The 19731-nt window shown below is 55.8% G+C and overlaps 6 protein-coding genes across 6 annotated transcripts in view; 3 read left to right on the top strand and 3 right to left on the bottom strand.

Moving 5' to 3' along the window:
- Positions 1 to 5612, bottom strand: part of GUITHDRAFT_144749 (hypothetical protein) — a gene marked incomplete at both ends in the record, with an annotated part of 6048 nt that extends 436 nt beyond the window's left edge. The window contains 17 exons of the mRNA XM_005824704.1: positions 29 to 97; positions 283 to 369; positions 539 to 586; positions 758 to 811; positions 980 to 1115; positions 1155 to 1264; positions 1311 to 1397; positions 1797 to 1862; positions 1910 to 2081; positions 2127 to 2206; positions 2265 to 2321; positions 2402 to 2509; positions 2776 to 2880; positions 2940 to 4853; positions 4904 to 4954; positions 5002 to 5301; positions 5349 to 5612. Coding sequence (XP_005824761.1) covers positions 29 to 97; positions 283 to 369; positions 539 to 586; positions 758 to 811; positions 980 to 1115; positions 1155 to 1264; positions 1311 to 1397; positions 1797 to 1862; positions 1910 to 2081; positions 2127 to 2206; positions 2265 to 2321; positions 2402 to 2509; positions 2776 to 2880; positions 2940 to 4853; positions 4904 to 4954; positions 5002 to 5301; positions 5349 to 5612 — 3708 coding nt within the window. The remainder of the gene's footprint in view (positions 1 to 28; positions 98 to 282; positions 370 to 538; positions 587 to 757; positions 812 to 979; positions 1116 to 1154; positions 1265 to 1310; positions 1398 to 1796; positions 1863 to 1909; positions 2082 to 2126; positions 2207 to 2264; positions 2322 to 2401; positions 2510 to 2775; positions 2881 to 2939; positions 4854 to 4903; positions 4955 to 5001; positions 5302 to 5348) is intronic.
- Positions 5613 to 7384: 1772 nt separating this feature from the next.
- GUITHDRAFT_144748 (hypothetical protein) lies at positions 7385 to 9916 on the top strand (the record flags this gene model as incomplete). Its single annotated transcript, XM_005824703.1, has 12 exons — positions 7385 to 7426; positions 7514 to 8409; positions 8456 to 8564; positions 8611 to 8656; positions 8715 to 8743; positions 8799 to 8874; positions 8928 to 9030; positions 9082 to 9155; positions 9208 to 9254; positions 9299 to 9443; positions 9582 to 9685; positions 9908 to 9916. 12 exons carry the CDS (start codon positions 7385 to 7387, stop codon positions 9914 to 9916), a joined length of 1680 nt encoding a protein of 559 aa, XP_005824760.1.
- Positions 9917 to 10447: 531 nt separating this feature from the next.
- GUITHDRAFT_144747 (hypothetical protein) lies at positions 10448 to 11911 on the bottom strand (the record flags this gene model as incomplete). Its single annotated transcript, XM_005824702.1, has 8 exons — positions 10448 to 10508; positions 10710 to 10781; positions 10831 to 10865; positions 10989 to 11017; positions 11158 to 11257; positions 11512 to 11598; positions 11656 to 11739; positions 11801 to 11911. The coding sequence occupies 8 exons, from the start codon at positions 11909 to 11911 to the stop codon at positions 10448 to 10450; spliced, it is 579 nt and encodes a 192-aa protein (XP_005824759.1).
- Positions 11912 to 14258: 2347 nt separating this feature from the next.
- On the top strand, positions 14259 to 15286 carry GUITHDRAFT_116084 (hypothetical protein; the record flags this gene model as incomplete). Its single annotated transcript, XM_005824701.1, has 7 exons — positions 14259 to 14325; positions 14374 to 14467; positions 14539 to 14603; positions 14654 to 14725; positions 14779 to 14938; positions 14986 to 15076; positions 15170 to 15286. The coding sequence occupies 7 exons, from the start codon at positions 14259 to 14261 to the stop codon at positions 15284 to 15286; spliced, it is 666 nt and encodes a 221-aa protein (XP_005824758.1).
- An 87-nt stretch (positions 15287 to 15373) lies between these two features.
- GUITHDRAFT_116083 (hypothetical protein) lies at positions 15374 to 17269 on the bottom strand (the record flags this gene model as incomplete). The annotated part of the gene is made up of 9 exons (XM_005824700.1): positions 15374 to 15513; positions 15566 to 15619; positions 15672 to 15744; positions 15798 to 15823; positions 15880 to 15960; positions 16005 to 16148; positions 16512 to 16547; positions 16662 to 16836; positions 16883 to 17269. 9 exons carry the CDS (start codon positions 17267 to 17269, stop codon positions 15374 to 15376), a joined length of 1116 nt encoding a protein of 371 aa, XP_005824757.1.
- A 736-nt stretch (positions 17270 to 18005) lies between these two features.
- Positions 18006 to 18236, top strand: GUITHDRAFT_59976 (hypothetical protein; the record flags this gene model as incomplete). The annotated part of the gene is made up of 1 exon (XM_005824699.1): positions 18006 to 18236. A coding segment is annotated over one exon (231 nt), but the record flags the coding sequence as incomplete, so codon positions are not given.
- Positions 18237 to 19731: the final 1495 nt, after the last annotated feature.

Raw genomic sequence — 19731 nt, 5'->3', positions numbered from 1 at the left:
AAAGCAGGATCACATACGTCCGGCTCACGTTCTTGTCAGACACCACACGCTCAAAGTTGTCTCGAGGAGCACCAGTGTACTGGATTTGACATTGGAGCTGACACGAGCCGAGCACATGATACAGACAACGGAGAGAAGTGCAGAAGGAGAGAGGAGGGAAGGGGAGCAGAGCAGACGAAGAGGAGAGGAGACAGGATCGGGGCGTGCAGAAAGAAGGACAAGTGGAGGACGAAGAGGAACAAGAGGAGACACAATGAAGAAGAGGAAAGACGGCATCTTTACCTCCTCCACCAGGCTCTTTGCCTCCAACATCGCCATGTCAATCACTTCCTGGGCCTTTGCCTCCAGGTGTCGACTCGCTTCTTCCTCCTGTCCTCCAGTATGAGCTTGTGAGATACTCTCCTTGCCCCTCCTCCCACAACTGCTCCTCTTCCCCACTTCCCTCCCTTCCTCCCCGTCTCCTCCTCTTGATCCTCCACATCCCCTTCCGCCCTCGCCGTCTCCTCCTCCTCTTCCTCCTCCCTCTCTAATGTCCGACCTTCATCCGTTTGGCTATAGCGCTGTCCTCCTGTATCCGATGGTCGACCTGCCGTCGAGCTGTCAGGATGGCAGGAAAGAGGAGGAGAAGAGGAGGGAGAAGTGGAGGGAGAAGTGGAGGAGGGGATGGAGGGGAGAAGAGGAGGGGAAAGAAAGGATGGACGCAGAGGAGGAAGGAGTGGATAGAGGGAGATCAGGTAGTGAAGTCAATATTCCATACCTTTGCCCGTTTCCTCTGCTCCGTCGCTTTCATGAGAGCTTTTTCAGCTCTTCTCTGCGGTGAGTGATCAGAATCCTCCTCCTCTCCCCTCCTCCTGCTCCTCCCCCCCTCCCCCTCCCCTCTTTCTTCGTGCTCGTGCTCGTGCTCGTGCTCGTGCTCGTGCTCTCCTCTCCCTCCTCCTCCCCCCCCCCTTCCCTCCTCCCTCTCCCCGCCTTGTCTCACCTGCTCCAACCCCAGCTGCTCCAGCCTCTCAGCTCTGCTCCCCCTGAGCTCTTCCAGCTCTTTCGCCTCCTCCTCCTTCGCCTCGTCCATCCGCCCCACCAGCGCCTCCACCTCCCGCTGCACCAGCACCACCTCCCTGCTCTCAGCTCGTCAGAGCGGACCAGGTGGACCCCACCTGACCCACAGCTCAACTTTGGCGCAAACTTCCGCGGCAATCTCGTGCGCCGTGTCCATGACGATCTTCTTGTGCTGCTCTGAGCTGAAAACTTGCGACCCCTTCCCATCCTGCCACCGGGTGAGCCGATCAGCAGGAGTCCAGCTGGGGTTTCACCTTCGACTCGATCTCTAACACCTCCTGCCTCGCCGTCGCCAGGATCCTCGTGGCCTTCGCCTTCGCTTCCTGATGATTCTGCTCCACCTGCCGCACACCATTGGCATCCTCCTCCCCCACTCGTCTTCCTCCTCGTCCTGCTCCTTTTACTCCTCGTCCTTGTCCTCCTCGTCCTGCTTCCTTCCTCCTCCCTCCTTTCTCCACGTCCTCGTCCTGGACCTCGACTCATCCAAGACTTCGTAATCCTGCCTCCCGCTCCTCGCCCTTGTCCTTGTCCTTGTGCACTCCAGTCTCCCATCCCTTCTTACCTCTTCCTCTTTCCTAACCCTCGTCTCCTTTCCCAACCCTCCTCCTCCACCTCCTCCTCCTCCTCCTCCTCTCCCTCTTCCTCCCCTCCTCTTCCTCATCCTCCTCTCCCTCTCCCTCCTCTTCCTCTCCCTCTCCCTCCTCTTCCTCTTCCTCCTCCTCTTTGCCCTCCACCCCTACCTCACAGAGCCTTCGCCTCTTCTCGTTCAGTAGCTCCTCCAGCTCCTTCTTCTTGTGCCTGTGCCGCTGCTGGCACTCCAAGATCTTCATCTGGAGCTCATCCTGCGCCTCACATCAGCTGACAAACAGCTGGACTCTTGCTGGGAAACCTTCAACGAATGCAAGCTCTGGGTCACGGCGCTGCACTCCCTCTCCGCCTCCTCCAGCTGCTCATTCGCCTCCTCGTTCGCTACTGCCAGCAACTCCCTCGCCCTCTCCAGCTCCTCCCCAGCTCGAGCTCGCTGTCTGCAAGAGCTGGTCAGCCGCAGCTGGAGGCTGGCTTCCACCTACATCGCCGCTTCCTCCAGCAACGACTCCGCCAGCCTCTTCGCCGTCTTGCGCTGGAACTCGGCCTTGAAGATCACCTCCTCCTGCAGCTGGAGGGTTGCTGGGGGTCAACCGGGGAGCACAAGTCGGGCCAACCCTCACCTTGGCGTTCTCTGCGATGATCTCCTGCAGGTGGAGCAGCTTGCTGGCTCGAGCTGACTGGCGGGAGAGGGTCAGAGAAGAAGGGGAGGAGGAGGAAGAGAAGCAGCAGCAGCAGCAGCAGCAGCAGTTGAACGGACCTGAGCTGCCTTGATCTCTTCGTCGAGCTGCAGCTCGAGCTGCTGCCGGTGAAATTTGAGGTCGGAAAATTTCTGTTCAGCAGCCTGCAAGGAGAGGTTGTGCTGCTCCTGCGGGGGAGAGGTAAGAGGTAAGAGGTAAGAGGTAAGCACAAGAAAGGAGAGATGATCCGAGGATTAGGAAGAAAGAGGATGGTAAAGAACAGGAGGGGGAGGGTTAGAGGAAGAGGAGCAACTTTGAGATGAAAGGCGAAGGCAAGGAGGAGAGGACAGGAGGGTGGAAGAGGAGGAGGAGAGGACAGGAGGGAGGAGGAGGAGGAGGAGGAGGAGGCGAGGACAGGAGGGAGGAAGAGGAGGAGGCGAGGGAGATAATATACCTGAAGTAGCTGGAAGGCCTCATCTCGCGCCTTCTTCTGCGCTAGCGCCTTGTTCCTCGCCTTCTCGATCAGCTGGTCCCTCCTGCTGAAGCTGAACAGCTCCCCCTGCCAAGATTTCTCAGCTCTCAAGAAGAGCCCAGCTGCTCCCCAGCAGGCTGGCTCACATGGTTCTCGAACTGCTGCTTGGCAGCCAGCTCGGCAAAGATGGAGGTCAGCTGGAGGAGGAGGGACGGGTCCTTGGAGCCCAGCCCGGACCCCTCCAGCACGCTGTGTGCTGACCTGTACACCCTGTTGACGACGCTCTGCTGGTCAGCCGGATCAGTGAGCCCTGCGGCCACAAGCGCCGGTTTGACACCGTCGAGCAGCTGGGGTATCAGTTCGAAGCTCTCCTGTTCGATCAGCTGCTGGAGCTCTGCCTCGTACCGGCCGCCGAGGGCATCGCAGAGCCTCTCCTGCCTCCTCCTCTGCAGCCTCTTCCTCCCAATCCTCCTCCTTGTACTGCACTGAATCGTCAACGCCGCTGCGGAGCGAGCGGCTGCTGCTGCCCGGGCAGACGTGATCGCATTCCTCGCTAGCTTGCATCGCATCGAGCAGGCAAGGAGGAGAATCGCTCCTGAACGCTCTCGGTACCACTCCTCCTGTGCCTTCATCTTAAGTACTTCGCGCCTTCTTCTCAGATCTCTCCGAGCATGGTGGCTCCTGACCCCTCGCTGCAGAACACAGGCCCCTTCATCCTCAGCCTCCCGCCTTGCCTGCTCCTCCTCTGCCGCCGCCTTCTTCGCTGCTGATCGCTCTGCCTCAGCTGCTGCCCGTCGCTTCCTCGCAAGGTGACATCGGATACTTCCTTGGAGTACAAGCCCTGCTTGCTCCCGCCTTGTCTGCTCCTGCTGCTCGGCCTCCCGCCTTGCCTGCTCCTCCTCTGCCGCCGCCTTCTTCGCTGCTGATTGCTCTGCCTCAGCTGCTGCCCGTCGCTTCCTCGCAAGGTGACATCGGATACTTCCTTGGAGTACAAGCCCTGCTTGCTCCCGCTTTGTCTGCTCCTGCTGCTCCGCAACTTGCTCCTGCTGCTCCGCAACTTGCTCCTGCTGCTCCGCAACTTGCTCCTGCTGCTCGGCCTCCCGCCTTGCCTGCTCCTCCTCTGCCGCCGCCTTCTTCGCTGCTGATCGCTCTGCCTCAGCTGCTGCCCGTCGCTTCCTCGCAAGGTGACATCGGATACTTCCTTGGAGTACAAGCCCTGCTTGCTCCCGCCTTGTCTGCTCCTGCTGCTCCGCAACTTGCTCCTGCTGCTCCGCAACTTGCTCCTGCTGCTCGGCCTCCCGCCTTGCCTGCTCCTCCTCTGCCGCCGCCTTCTTCGCTGCTGATCGCTCTGCCTCAGCTGCTGCCCGTCGCTTCCTCGCAAGGTGACATCGGATACTTCCTTGGAGTACAAGCCCTGCTTGCTCCCGCCTTGTCTGCTCCTGCTGCTCGGCCTCCCGCCTTGCCTGCTCCTGCTGCTCAGCCTCCCGCCTTGCCTGCTCCTGCTGCTCGGCCTCCCGCCTTGCCTGCTCCTCCTCTGCCGCCGCCTTCTTCGCTGCTGATCGCTCTGCCTCAGCTGCTGCCCGTCGCTTCCTCGCAAGGTGACATCGGATACTTCCTTGGAGTACAAGCCCTGCTTGCTCCCGCCTTGCCTGCTCCTGCTGCTCGGCCTCCCGCCTTGCTTGCTCTAGTGGGCGGACGAGGTCTTTGGGTTCCTGCGGAGGCGGGTCGGCATGAGAGATGGGGAGGGGGAGCGGTACAGCAGCCTGTGACATCCGCCATCCTCGGAAGAAATGGAAGGCTCGCATGGCCTTCAGGTGCTTCTGTAGGGTCACAGCTGCCTTGTTGATCGTCACTGCCTGCAGGAGCGTCTCGTCGTCTAAGGAGGACGACTCCAAGTCCTTGAGCAGGTACGTGAGGGCCCGGCTCACTTTGTCGTCCATGCCCTGTAAGATGCTTGACTCCCGCTGGAAGGACGTCTCGCTGTCAGTTCTCTTTGAGAGGAAACTGCTCTCTAACGCCACTTGCTGATCCTGCTGCTGCTGCTTCTGATCCTGCTGCTGCTGCTTGCAAGAGTAAGTCAGTGTGCCTTGCAATCTATGGGGCAACAGACCAGGTTTCCAACAGTCTGCATAACATTGGCCTTCATTGTCTTGGAAGCATTCTGAAACCAGAGCGAGTCATTCTTTCACAGCGCTACAAGTCACATACAGCAATCTCCTCCACGAGCTTCCGGATCTCTTCGGCCTGGTACCTCTGTTCCTGCGGGTCAACCCAGGCTCTCCTGGCCACCCTCGTCACCCTTGGACTCTGTTGGACCCTCGGGGCCCTGGGTGCCTGCTGGACTACCGAGGCTGGGTTTTGCCATGGCTGCGGGTTGTAAAAGTTGCTGTAACCCTTGGGGTCGTTGTCTCGAGAGGGGCTGCGAGGCCTCGTCCTCCTCCTCTGCTGGATAGAGTCGTCTGCTAACACCCTCGACCTCCTCGGAGCCTCCTCCTGTCTGCTAGGATACTACAGGCACGTCAGCATTCTCAGCCGCAGAGGCAGCAAGAGCAAACCGCGCTCGAGTCCGTCATCGTGTCTCGGTATGACACTCGCTCCGGTTGAGAGCGCCTGACCCCCCTCACTGGAGGCCTCTTCTGCGATCGCAGGACTGGCAGGACCACTCGCTCCTCCGCCTGCGCCCCTTCATCGTTCATGAGCCTGTCAATCCTTGCGGTGATACTGGCAACCGTCTCCCTCCGGTCCAACACTTGCTCATACGGCAACTGTTTCCTCAGGGGCAAACTGCCTTGCTCGTATGTGTAGCTTTCAACATTCATCGTGTGGAAATCAAATCATACACTCAACGAATGTCTGCCCATCGCCTCCAGCTCAGAATCTGCTTTGGCGCAGTCAGGTGTGAGTCAGGTGTGAGTCAAGCTATCGATCACTATTTTCCATAACCAGTCTTCAGCTTCCCCTTACTCTTGACTTGTCTCTCATCACTTGTAAGTGTTTACACTTTGCCCTCTTTCCTAATCCTCTCGCCTTTCTCCTCATCCTCTCTCTTTTCTCCATTCCGCTCTCTCTCCCATTGTCCTCTCTCCCTCCCTCCCTCTCTCAACCCTCGCCCCCAACCTCTGCGTCGCACCTCCCCTCAACTCTTCTCCCCCCCCACAAACCACTTTTCCTATATTCTTTCCTCTCCTCCTCCCTCCGCCTTCCTCCCTCCTCCCTCCTCCCTCTCCTCCCTCTCCTCCCTCTCCTCCCTCCCCTCCCTCCCCTCCCTCACGCTCTCCTCACACTCAGGCCTATCCTGTTGCTCTAACGCTCGCAGGTCAAAACGTGACAACCGCCCAGCAACCGCCCGGCAACCGCGATCGTCCGGTCCGGGCCCGCCCCCGGGCCCCCGGGCCCCCGGGCCCCCGGGCCCGCCCAGTCGCTGGGTCACTTTGTCGCCTCTCTGTCACGACCCTCGTTCCAAATTTGTACTTCAACAGGGGGTGGGGGGTCCGGAGGTGAAGTACAACCCCCCTTATTTGACTTCAATTGTCTGTTGAAATCACGGGTAGTGAGGTCCCAGTTCCGTACCCCACCCCTGCTTTGACCGCCAACGACTATGAACCCCATCGTTGAACTTCTTGCTGAACTTCAAGGGTACTGCTGACCCTTCGACCACCCCCCCTCGTCAGCTGCGACCACCCCTGTTTACTACCACCCCTCCTCCTTACCTAGAATTTACACCACCCCCCAGTTATACTCGGGTCATTGAATCGGATTCACTTCCCCTACCTCACCACCCCCATGTTTGATAGGAATCCATCACCCCACCCCCTATTTTTACTGAGTTTCACCCCACCTTCTGACACCTGCACTGTCTCACTACACTACCACCACCCTACATCGTTATGCATCTTTGACAATTGGCCATGGCGTGAAAATGAACAGCGGACCGTCGCCGCCGCCTCCTCCTCCTCCTCTGCGCGTCTGACATGATGAACATGAGGGGCGGAGATGAGCTTTGATGGAGCTCAAGATTCTTGTCGTGTAGAGGAGGAGGAGGAGCAGGAGAGTGGAGCAAGCATAGCCTCCGGCGATACGCGTTTTTGTTCACGGAAGTTCAAGTTGCAGGGAAAAGAGTGGGAAAGGTATGATGAGGAGCTGCTAAGTAGATCAGAGGATAGCAGAAGAGCGAATTAGGTTACTGACTTGGACGATGTGTGACTTTATCGATGAATGTAGGCTAGAAGAAGATAGCTTCTGTCTTCATTCAGATCGCTCTTTTTTCCTTGTTCATAGCACTTCACTGTCCTGACCTGAGGACGGAAGATAGAAGTTGGTAACCGCAAGTTCTTACAGCACAACTCTGATCAGCACAATAGATCTCTATGGATCTCAACCCAGTGATGATATTATGACGTCTGAGCAGCGATGTGCAAGACGCATGTTTTGACATGTTGTGCCAGGACCTATGCAACGGCTTGATACACAGCAGCTACACAGGGTTACCATTAGATGATCTACTTGATGAATCACGATCACGATTTTGCAAAGCTTAGCTTTGGAAAGGATTTGGTGAATCGGAGCAAGGAGATTTCATTAGCAGGCCCCAATGACCTCTATGGATCACACGTTTCCTCGACCAGAACGAGAGGTGAGCGTCTGAGTGCGTTGTTGTTGAGCAGAACGACCTTACGAACATCTCGCAGAGAATGATGATCTGGTCTCCAAATTTTTGCAGCTGCAAGAAGACACGGCGAAACGAATCAGTGCGATGGGATCAACCCCTCGCAGTGTCACTGACAAGTTCTCACGGGACGTGTCATGGTCTCATTCATCTGCGCAACCCCCATGGACCAGTCTCAGTCTCCCTGCTTCTCCAGGAGCCCTCCACACCGGACGATCGTACTCCTTGAAGCCACCTATGGAAGCGGAAGGGATCGCAAGGACTGATCCATCGAGGCAGAGTTTTCAGGGGTCAATCTCGTCGCCAGGTAGACCTGGGAATTGGGATGTGGAGGCTGAGCGACAGCGATCGATGCAGCTCAGTGCGCGTCAGGGGGAATGGAATGGCTCTCCGGGATCCGCAAGAAGGCAAGATGGTATGAAGCAGCAGGAGAACGGCGGATACATGACGTCCCGTTCTCAACACCTGTTGCAGCTCCACGCAAAGGAGTCTGTCTTGTCGCCCGAGAAATCACCTCTCAAACTCCATTACTCTGCAACACCTCAGACGAATTCTTACGAATCAGAAATCAGATTCTCGCAGTTGCTTCACGTTGGATTGAGGGAGAATCATGGCAATGGAAGTGGTCATACCCCTGCGTCAGACTCATCGCTTGTATCGAGGCGAGGAGACTTCAATGGGCATGAAAGGAGTGGAGGGATGCTGAATGGACACTCTAATGGGCCTGAAGTGCTAGGAGAGATTTCCCAAGATGAACTAAGTGATCCCTTGTCGAGAGAAGCATCAACTAGCTCCTCACAGGTTCATTGTGTTCTCGTTCACGTCGATGACGTTGACGACTTGTTCAAGGGCATTCCAAAAGAGAAGACTGGATCAATCCCTTCAATCAACGGTCAAGTGCATGAGAAGAAGTCCTCGAATCAACTTCAATCTTTGAGGCGCACCAATCAGTAAGTTTTTTGACATCTCACTGTCGTGACTAAGGGCAAATGGCAGAAATCTCTTTCCACTGGACGTTACGGGAGGACTGGAAAAGTCAGAAGACAGAGTTTCTGCTTTGAATGTCTCCCTTGATGCGAGCGAGAAGGAATCTTGGCCGTTGCATGTGCGGAGGAGAAAGGAAAGCGTGCAAGGACTGATTCCTGTTGCAGAGGGTCTCGATCAGCAAGGAATCGCAAGAGTGGGAGCGAACTACAGGTCTGAAAGTCATGGCAACTTTTTTGTCATTTTCACATCATTGCAGATGATGGTTCAGGTTCCTTCCGCTCCTCCGACAAGTCGCAGGTGGCAAAACGCTTTCCGTTGGGCAGTCAGATTCTCAACAACCTCAACCTTGCAGGTCAACAGGACGTCGAGTAGTGCGGCGAGGAAGAAAGTCATGACGTTGAAGGAAGGGCCGATCGAGAAGAAGGACGGTATCAGACTCGTCTCTGTGCCCTCTACACCTCGGCTGACTGCTAGGGCTCAGGCTCAGGCCTCGGATCCCTTGTCAACCCTTGGAGCTTGAGGAGGATGGTGCTGACGACAAACAACCTGTGCTGGTCCAAGTTCTCCCACGTCTCGTTCGACACGTACGTCGATGGAGGACAAGGTCTTGCATGCAGCCTTACAGCTGCTGGCAGATGCATCAACCTCCTCCACATCGAAGGGGTTGAGCCATCGCGGAACGGAGGGGGACAAGAGTCGTTCGACGTTGGTGAGGCTGCGGGTTGTGGTGCCATGGTCGACTCACAGGTGGTCATCCGCAGTCGTCAACGAGAAGTATGGGAAGGCGGAACGATCGAACGGGTCAAAGGTGAGGCGAGAGGCATCTGTGCTGCGTCGTTGAGCTCTTGGCAGATTTCGAGCCATCAGAAACCGAAAGCTTCTCGCTGCGCCTATACCTTCCGATGTCGATCGAAGCACAGCAAGGGGAGTCCCACGGAACGAGACATGTGGATTGCTGCGATCAGAGAGGCGATGGAAAATGCAAGAGCACGCAAAGGTCCTTCCCTTTCCCACCTCCTATCGCTCTCCACCTCCTCCTCTTCATCGCCTCCTTTCCTCTGCTTCTTTCAACTCTCAAGTTTCCGCGTCTCGCTCACTTGCCCCGATGGTCTCGTGACATCACATTGCTGTGTAGAACAAGACTCCTTCGAGCGTCGCAACTCGGAGAGGAGTAGCTCCCCACTGTCCGAGGAAGAAGATGACCACTGCTCCAAGAGACGAGAGGTAGACAGCATGAAGGTGGAGAGGAGGAGGTAACGATGTGAGCAGGAAGTTCGGTTGTGGCTGAGGCAGTCGTCGGGTGATCGTCGACTTGTTGATATCGTTTCATCTAACGTTCTCTCGTCCTCTCTACTCTCCTCTCCTCTCTCCTACCTGGCATCTCCCTGTTATCAGAGAGGAAACTGGACATCGGTATGTGCTCATGACAACTCTCTTGGATTCTCCTGAATATTATGGCAGGAGAAGTGAACAACATGGCAGGAGAAGACATAACTCCTTCGTCCATCACAGGGTACATGCCTGCGTGCTGCTGCTGCGTGCTGCTAACTGACAACTTCTACCGCGATAGGGACGACGAGCGGTCAAGCAACTGCTCTGGAGTGATACCTATCGAGGTACTGTGGGAAGAGGAACAGGAGGAGTTGGGGTGGGGGGTGAAGTGGGAAGAATGGAGGAGGCAGCAAGGGACAGAGGAAGAGGAGGAGGAGAGATGTCAGGAGGAGGGGCTGGTTCCCGGGTGACTGGGTGCAGGACGAGACTACATATCTCGAGCAACTTCTTCGCGCCACCGAGGAGAGGTTCAGTTGCCGTTCGAGTTTGACACCCCTGACAAGCCCAACAGAATGAAAGGGCACCTGAACGGTCCGATGATGATATGAAGGGAAACATTGGGCTGCTACGGCTGTGGGAGGCTTGATTGGACCGCTCAGGTTGTTGTACATGCTGTAACATAAGGGAATACGATTCAAGGTATGAATAATAATGATACAAGGGACTCGTCTATCCGAACAGGTCCCATCCAGGGCACATGAAGTTGGTGGTGAGCAAACTCTTGAAACATCTGGGAGCAGAGAGTTGGAATCACGAGAAGAGAGGAGGAGAGAAGGTGGTCTGAGCGGGAGGAGGGAGTTAGCAGAGGAGTACGCATGGGCTCGAGGGCAAGGATCATGCAGAGAGAAGGGAGCGAGAGGAGCGAGAGACATCGGGAGGTGGAGGAGCAGAGTTCACAAGCGAAGAGAAAGGAAAGGTGTGAGACGCTTACGGCTTCTTGCCGCCATTTTGGAAGATGATGTCAGGAGACTCGCAGATGGTAGGATCATTCTGCAATCCTGTGCTGCCAACAAGTGAGTTATTCGCCCTGTTTTCCCCCTCAACCCCCCTACATGCAGATGCTGTTGAGATTGAAACATCGACCAGCCTGTTCACAATGAAGGTGAGGTAGAGGAAGGGGAGAAGAATACGAGGAGGTGGTGGACAACCAGGACGAAGAAACGAGGACAAGGAGGAGCCAGCGCGGCAATGAGGAGTAGGAATACAGTACCTCCATCTTAGTCGTCACGCATGCTTCGCCTGCATTGCGATTGAGTTGGAGCATCTGAGAGTCAGGAGGGAGGGAGGATGAGTGAAGGGAACGGGCGTGAGGAGGACGGAGAGGAGGGAGGAAGAGGGGGAAGGAAGAGGAGAGATGAGAAGAGATAGGAGTGAGTCACCAGGCCATTCTGAGTCTACCCCGCATCCATTTCTGAGATAGACTCCACAATGCAACATCGGCAGCCATGACTGGGGCGGCTTGAACCAGACTCCAGACATCTGAACAGAGCCAACTCATTCAAGCATCATAGCGTAGAGAGAAAAGCAGGAGCAGGAGCAGGAGCAGGAGCAGGAGCAGGAGCAGGAGCAGGAGCAGGAGCAGGAGCAGGAGCAGCAGGAGCAGGAGCAGGAGCAGGAGCAGGAGCAGGAGCAGGAGCAGGAGCAGGAGCAGGAGCAGGAGCAGGAGCAGGAGCAGGAGCAGGAGCAGGAGCAGGAGCAGGAGCAGGAGCAGATGAAGACGATCGTGTCCTCACATATTGACCGCAGTCAACACAATCGCTCGTCGTGCACTGGTCGGACTGACATTTCTTGCAGGAGCACTGGAAATAGAACGACTCTCCCTGTGGTACATCGTCGGCATCCAATCCTATCCTGCTGGTAGCACGCTGCTAAGCTACCTGCCACTCGTCGAAGCCGAGCTTTAGGCACGTATCTGCAGGAACGAACGTGCTGTCTCCTGTACAGTAAAGGTCCGAGAACATCTGAACCTAACCAAGTCTTACTGACCGTGAACGATACACCTTCCTCTCGTGCATGACTTACGACTGTTCCTGCTGGTATCGTCATTGTCGTCGTGTTGCTTGTGTTCGTCGTCTCTCCTGCTGCCACCCCCCAGCTGACGCCCACCAGCGCCAGCAACACCCTGCCTGCCATTCCTTCCCAGTCAGTGAGCCCTCATCCCCCAAGTACCCACCTCATCCCCCTCGTACCCACCTCATCCCCCTCATGGCACTTGTTACCCTCGTCCCCGCACAGCCATCGGGACTTTTGCGGTACATGAGGCGGGCCCAGGAGGCGGCCCCCCCACCAATAACGGGAAGGGCGCAGGGGTAGATATTCTTTTTTTTTCCGAGGGGGAGGGGGGGTGGGTTGTCAAAGAGACGGAGTTGGCACAATCAGATTTTGTACTGGGCCCGTACTATTAAATCTTTGAACATAATTACTGTAATTTATCATATTAGATTTTAAATTTCAAAAATAATTAGTTGTTATTTTGTCAAATTTTGGTGAAATATCTGCCCTGCCGAAAAACGATGAATTACAGTTGAGGCCGAAACAGTTCGCTGTCCCACCGGTCACGTTTTGCCTACCGACTATTTCAACAGGGTACAAGAGCTGAACCCTGGGGTAGGGTAGTAACCCCTACCCCCTTAGGAGACTTGTGAAACGTCATCCTTTTAGATACGATTAACACCTACCCCTAGCAACATTCCCAATGACTTTTTGAACCACCCCTGCAAAGTCCTGTGACTACATTAGAGTGAACCCACCTCGATTCATTCTCAAGATTTTGCTACCCCTTCATTTATACCACCCCCTAAATGCTTCCGTCCACCCCTAGCTGCTTCAGGGTAAATGCCGAATTCACCGCTACCCCCCCTAGTGCATCCAGGGGTAGGGGTAGAGCGATTGGGTCTCTGTCCCTGAATACCATGGCTTTGCGTCCAGGACCCGCTTCGCACGCGATGCCGTTCGTCAATGCAGGCGCCACAGATCTTGTCGTCCATGCCATCAAATCATGGATATGCACCCTCTTCAATCCAAGAGAAGTGCAGACAAAACAACAAGAATGAGCATTCTTTGTCGGCTTTACTTTTCTTTTTGATTTGCTTTTGAATCGGGGAAGTTCGTCGATCGCGAGAGTCAATGTCACATGAGTCCGCGTGAATTGCTTCCAGCTCTTTTTCTAGAGAGAATTGTTGCTCTATGATGTTCTCTCTTCTCGAGAATTCAAGTGATCAGAATTGTAACAACACTGTTGTTTTTCGTGTCATTTTTCAGATGGAGGAACGGGCTCACAGAACGAACAGCCCAATCAAGGATACTTCATGAGAATGAGCATCTTTGTCACATTCAAGTTCACCGTCGCATACAAGGGATGCCGTCGTTGGTATAGTTTGATATTTTGTCATTCGAATGGGGCTTGGGAATGATGGGGATGGATGTAGGAATGTTTGTAGATAACTACATGATAAGAATTCATTTAATGAAAGCTCAGAAATTGGTTCCAGCCAACGCATGAAGCGGATGTCTAGTACTTTTGCTTCAACACTTTGATTTCACAAAGAAGTCAAACTTGCATCTTTGTTGGTGGTGGGGTATCTTAAACTCCAAACAGTTGTGCCATCCCAACTTGTATACACTTGATGCCATATCACTCGTACTTGAGGAATCCATACAGGAACAGGAGGAGGAGGAGGAGGAGGAGGAGGAGGAGGAGGCTGAGGCGGAGCAGGAGCAGGAGCAGGAGCAGGAGCAGGAGCAGCAGGAGCAGCAGGAGCAGGAGCAGGAGCAGGAGCAGGAGCAGGAGCAGGAGGAGGAGCAGGAGCAGGAGCAGCAGGAGCAGGAGCAGGAGCAGGAGCAGGAGCAGGAGCAGGAGGAGGAGGAGCAGGAGGATTGGCAGTAAAAAATGTGGGATCCAGACCATCACAATCAAGTCGTGGGTCCGCCTCATCGATATATCCCACCCCCTTGTTTGGATTCAGAAGTGTAGATAGGTAGGGGTGGGTTAAAATCACCCCGCTCCACGAACTCAACTATGCCGGACCAGCCGACAGATCCAGGTGACGGGAAGGAGGAGAAATGGAAGGAGAGGATGAGAAGAGAAGAGAAGAAAAGAGAAAGATGCCTGAAGGATGAGAGGACAGGACAGGGCATGAAAGGACAGAGGCATGGTGAGATAGGCAGCAGGCATGGACAAGACAAATTTGCGGTAAAAGCCTTGTGGAAAGGTTACCCTGTCAATTACAGTCCTTCCGAGATACTGGACAAGAGAAAATTTGGACATTGTAGCTTACTTAGCCATGTCAGCCAGGACGAGGCTATTGGCGTATCAGATAGAAAAGTTTTAAGTGTGCAAAAATCATCTCCATTAATGCGTTAAATTTGCCACAGGCACAGCAGTGCTGGAGGGCAGCGATGTTGTATTCCCAACGCGTATCATGAACGAGCATCTGATATGCTCCTTATGTATGCTTTGAAGACAGAGGTTTGTCGCAAGATGACTTTTCAAACAGGCATGGGGTACTTGAGAGATGCGATGACAGTGACAGAGTGCTTGCATACCTGTAAGCATTTTGATCACTTTAAGGATCTTTCCTGACATTGTCATGCAGTTTGCAAGCCTTGCATCATGCAGCATTTTTCTGAGTACCTCACTTGTCCGACTTGTGAGAAGGACTTGGGTCCAGCTCCTCATGAGAAAGTGAGGTGAGAAAGAAGAGCAGCACAGTTTTCACTCATAGCAGGAGGCGCCTTCTCGTGATCCTTGATCATGACAGGACCGATCGCGCCATGCAGAACATTGTAGACAAAGTTTTCCCTCATTTTGCGAAGGAGGAGAGTGGTAAGGATTGCGCTCCCTTGTTTCCATGTCAGGTCTGAGTTAGCCTGCAGTGGGCGAGAAGAGCATTCAGAGAGAAGCAGAGGCAGGCACCAAGGCACGAGAAGAAACTTCAGCTGAGTCCGGTCATATATCCTCGTGCATGCTGATGCTGTGAAGCTGAAAATGTCTTTCAAAGAGGCCAAGAGGAGGAAAGTGGCAAGCAAAGTGGCCATGAAGAAGAAAATGCAGCAGACGCAGAAGAACTCTGAGGGAGGAAACAAGAAGTTGTGTCTATCCTTGTTTCCACAGGAGGAAAGCACCAAGCCCTTGCCAAAGCTGCTGAAGCCCTACTTGCGGTCTTATCTAACTCACACAAACTTTTAAGTCGCTAACCTGCTTTCAGGTCGTCTGTGGAGGCCACAGTCAAACAGTACAAAAATTATCTCTGCAGCAAGCTGAAACAAGATCACAACTACGAGGTTGCAGCAGTAGATGTAAGTTCCTCTCGTTCCCATCTTTTCCTTCTCTTCATCTCCCTCTCTTCTCCTTGACCTTAATCAGGCACCGCACTAACTCCCTGGTTACAGATCGAGATTCTCTGCCGTGGGGCTCCGCTTAAGAACGATCTCTCCCTCAAGACCGTGTGGAGCGACTGCTGGAACAGTACCAGCGATCTTGAGCTCACATATCTGCTCAAAACTTGAGGCTGGGGCAAGCTCCGCTCCCTCTCCCCCCCTGTTTCAGTATTTCTATGCCTTTCTACACGTAAAACTAGTTTAGAAACCCCCTCATCACTTGTAAGGAACCAGCGCCCTGGCTCGCCAGAAGTCCGACCAGTGTCCACGAGCTCCCACCATCCCTGGCGCTCCCTGAGCCCCGTGACCTCCGTCGTGCCCGATAGTTCCGACAGGTCCCGGAGGCCCTTGTGCTCCTGCCCAAGGTTGTCAGGGCCACGTCGCCGGCACAGCGAGGTCAGAACTTACCCGAAGCGCCGGACGTGCCCACCACACCGAAGGCTCCTGCAGTTCCAGGAGTGCCTGTGAAGAGGAGCGATGAGACTGGATGACGGAAAGGGGGAGGGGGGGGGACCTGGAGTTCCGCTCGCGCCGGCACCTCCTGACGTCCCCTGAACTCCGGTAGAACCAGCGATCCCAACATTGCCCTGGCATGATCATCAGCTCCTCACATGGCCCGTTACTTCCTCCTCCATCTCACCTGGGGCCCAACAGCTCCAGCAACTCCTGCACAAGAGACAGGGCCATGAGCAAGAGTGCAAGCACAGCAAGCTTGTACTGACCCGTCTGACCAGGAGGTCCCGGCGATCCCACCTGCCCGTCTTGTCCGGACACTCCTGGGGCACCCGGGGGCCCGGGACGTCCTGGAATGTCGTGAGGCAAATCAGCACAGATTGTCAGCTAGTACCCGCAATGCCCGGAACGCCGTTGTTCCCCCGTGGGCCCGGGATTCCCGAAGCTCCTGGCAAGCCTACATGGCCCTCCTTGCCAGCGATCCCGTGACGTCCGGGAGCACCGGGGAAGCCTTGGTACCCCATGGGGCCCATGGGTCCTGCAGCCAGCGAGGAGGAGCAGCGTTCAGTGAGACCGGGCGCTGGGTCGAACAGTTGCGAGTCTACCTGGAGGGCCGATGGGGCCGGTTACCGACCTTCCTTGCATCCCCCTGGGTCCCTCGTCCCCGCTTGCTCCCTCCTCGCCAGTCAGCAGGGATGAAGCAGAGCGACAGGAGGCAGCGATGTACCTTCCGTCCTCGCAGCCCAGTCTCTCCATTGCGTCCAGAAATGCCCGGCACACCCGGCGCACCATCCCTTCGGACAACTTTCAGAGTTCACACGTGTCAGTCGCATCCTCAACTACCGTCCGGGTGGCCCTTGCGCGCCAGGAACGCCGACCTCTCCGCTCATGCCAGTGCTACCTTGAGAACCACGGGGACCAAACCTTCCAGGCAGACCTGGAGGAGCAAGCGGTGAGAGGCTGACCAAAAATCGCCGAGGGAGAGCGACAGTTGACCGACAGGCCATCCCATGCGATCACACAGACATCGATGACTTGCAGACTCGCTCACCATCTTGTCCGCGGAAGCCCATGGGGCCCATGGGGCCTGGTGGCCCTGGAGAACCAAACCTTCCTTCCCTGCCCGGAGATCCCCTCTGGCCCAAGGGGCCAGGTGAGTTCAGAAACTTGGACACGGATCGGCGAAGCTTGTCGACGCGATAAGAATCGTCCTTGAGAGCATGAACCTGCCACTTCCTTCAACTCAAGAGCATGAGGTCAATAACCCTGTACCTGCAGCTTCTGTCGCTCTATGGATTGCTTCAGCCCCTTACCGACCTCCTCTTCGTTCTTCTGGAAGGAGGAGATCTTGGTTTTGAGCTTCTTCAGGATTGCCTGGACATGTTGAAGCTCAGCAGCCACAGGAGGAACGGGCTGGTTGATGACTGTGACGATAGTTCTCCTCTTCGCGCCATGTTCCTGGCTGTCGTCGCTCACCGACGCTGCTTCGGGGGCAGCATCATCGGCAGTCTTGTCTTCCGACGAGTCAAGCAGAGAAGGCGAGGGGAGAGAGCGGGATTGGGACAGAACAATTAGAGCTAGGAGAGCAGGTGCGAGGAGGAGGAGGAGACACGCTTGTCTCCTCCCCTTCCCTTCCGTCCTTCCTTCCACTACAGTCATACTCTATGCATCGCGCCCCTTCGCAAACCACCCTACCCTTGTACTTTGCAATTGTAAACACTCCTACCTCTGAATATGACATGTTCAACAGTGCAAATCACCCCACCCTTCTGTACCCCCACCCCCTCCGTTTCATCTAAATTCTCGAAACCTCATCCCCGTACTTGGCCCACCAGAAACAAACCCCCCTCAGAATCCCGATGCGAATCCCCTACACACAAACATAGTTCTCCTCCTCCTCCTCCTCTTCCTCCTCCTCCTCCTCCTCCTCCCCTCCCTTCACCTCCTCGTCCTCCTCCTTGCCTTCAAACTGCCCGTCGTGCCAGGCTTTCCGGTCCTGCTTGTACGTTGGTGGGTTCGATCGCATCTCCGATCGTCTCTCGTCTGACGCTTGCTTCAACACATTTTGAGGCTGAGGGTGCATATGATTGCTGCTCAGAGCGGCCTCAGCGAAGCTAAGACAGCTCCTGTGCCCAAGTCTTAGACGGCTGCTGTGCCCAAGTGTTTCGTTTCTCCGGCTCTCACGCTGGTTTAGAGGAGCAAGATGGATAGCGAGGATGTGCAGGGCTGCCAGCACTGGGGCCTCAGTGCGAAGCAGAAGCAGCAGGAGAAGTTTGGCAGGCAGCTGAGGCGAGTGGCTCTGTTTGACACGGCAGAGGCGACGAGCGCAGTGATAGGATCAGCTCGAGAGGAGCTGGGGGAGGAGAGCGTGGAGACGTGCGTGAGGTTGGGAAACAGCAACGGGAAGGTTGCGCTGCACATGGCGGCATGGCGAGGAAACGTGGAGGTCGTTCGACTGCTCCTGGAGCACCGCGCCCGCGTCGACGCCATGACGATACGAGGACAGACGGCTATGCACTTTGCAGCCGGAAAGAAGCGAGACGAAGTCGTTTCGTTGCTGCTCGACCGGTCGGCGAAGATGAAAGTGAAGACTGTGAAGGGTGAGACGCCCGTGGGACTAGCGAGTAGGATGGGAGTCTCGATGACGATCCTGGAGAGGATGGAGGAGGCGGAGGCGAAGGAGGAGGGCGAGTGGGTTGATTTCCAGCATGAGATCAAGTCTCGTCCTGCGAGGCGGGAGAAGATGGCTGAGATGGGAACGATCATCTTCAGCACGGGGATGTCGGAGGAGGACGTGGAGGAGGGCTGTGAAGGAGGGGAGAGCGGGAGCAGGATGACTGAGGAGGGAGCAGAGGAGGGAGCAGGGGAGCAGGGGGCGAACCTGGTGATTTGTCTGGTGGAGCAGCGAGGGGCAGATGCCATGAAGCTTCTGTTCGCCATGGCATGGACTTGTATGGCAAACGGGCCGCAGAGCACTTTCATGGTCGCAGGGAAGCTGGTGGATGTGCTGGTGGAGGCGGCGAGGGAGCATGGGGGCCGTGCAGTGCTCGGGGGGCTAATTGCGATGACTCGGAGCTTCAAGGTGAGAGGAGAAAGCATCTGCATTGGTTCGCTGACCCTGAGCTCGCATGCACAGCCGCCGTCCCGGAACCTCAGGAGGCAGTACAAGGTCACTTCCTCTGCCTTGCCCCTCTCGCTCAAAGTCTTGTTCCAAGGAGGTGCGGCAACGGCTCCGTCCCCCTGGCTGTTCCTTACCGCTGAACCCAGACGTGCATGAGGACTTGAAGCTCGAGAGCGAGACGGAGAGGCTGCTGCAGTCAGCGAAAACGTCGCTGAGAGGAGCAGTGGAGGAGAGAGGAGGTTCCAGCATCCTGAACCAGCTGTGTCGATGTCCTGACGTAGACCTGGTTTAGTCCTCCTCCTTGTCTCTTCCTCCTCTTCCTCCTCCCCTTCCTCCTCTTCCTTCTCTCCTCCCTGTCTTCCTCCCCTCTTCATCCTTGACACCTCGTCGTCCTCCTTGTCTCATCTTCCTCTCCTATCATCCCTCGTCCCCCTTCCCCCTGCCAGCTCTCCTCCTCTCACCTCGTGGCAGGGTTTCACTGTTGCTGTGTCGATCTCAGTCTGCCCGGCAAGACTCGACGAGGACCGAGAGAAAGTTTGGCTGAGGGAGGAGGACAAGTCGGATCTGTTCGATTTCTTCCGCAGGACGCAAAACTATCAGGAACGGGGGGGGGCGGGAAGGGCAGAGGAGGGTGACAGAGGGATCCAAGGACATGGAGAGGAAAGGGTGGGGAGTTTGCTGAAGTTGGGAGGAGGAGGAGCGTGAAGAGGAAGAGAATTCCTTCTAGTTGATGGCCTCCTTGACAGGCGGCTGTAAAAGTTGCCCGCAAGCTGGGTATCGAGGAGGTGCTGGTGAGCGCGGGTCTGATCCGCGCGATCGTTGAGTCGAGGATGTGGCAGCTTGTGGAGCAGGTGGGAGTGAGTGAGTGAGTGACTTCCTGACCTGCTCGAGGGGCAGCTGGGAGATGCGAAGGAGGAGGTCAGGCAGGCAGTGTACGAGGAGGTGAAGGGAGCGCGGTGCTGGAGGAAGGCTGTTGCCCTGCTCAAGCGCTGGGAGCTGA

The sequence above is a fragment of the Guillardia theta genome, assembly GCF_000315625.1.
Source record: "Guillardia theta CCMP2712 unplaced genomic scaffold GUITHscaffold_91, whole genome shotgun sequence".
NCBI classification, from domain to species: domain Eukaryota; class Cryptophyceae; order Pyrenomonadales; family Geminigeraceae; genus Guillardia; species Guillardia theta.
Note: the sequence above shows the minus strand (reverse complement) of the source record. Positions and strands in the feature narration are given on the sequence as shown.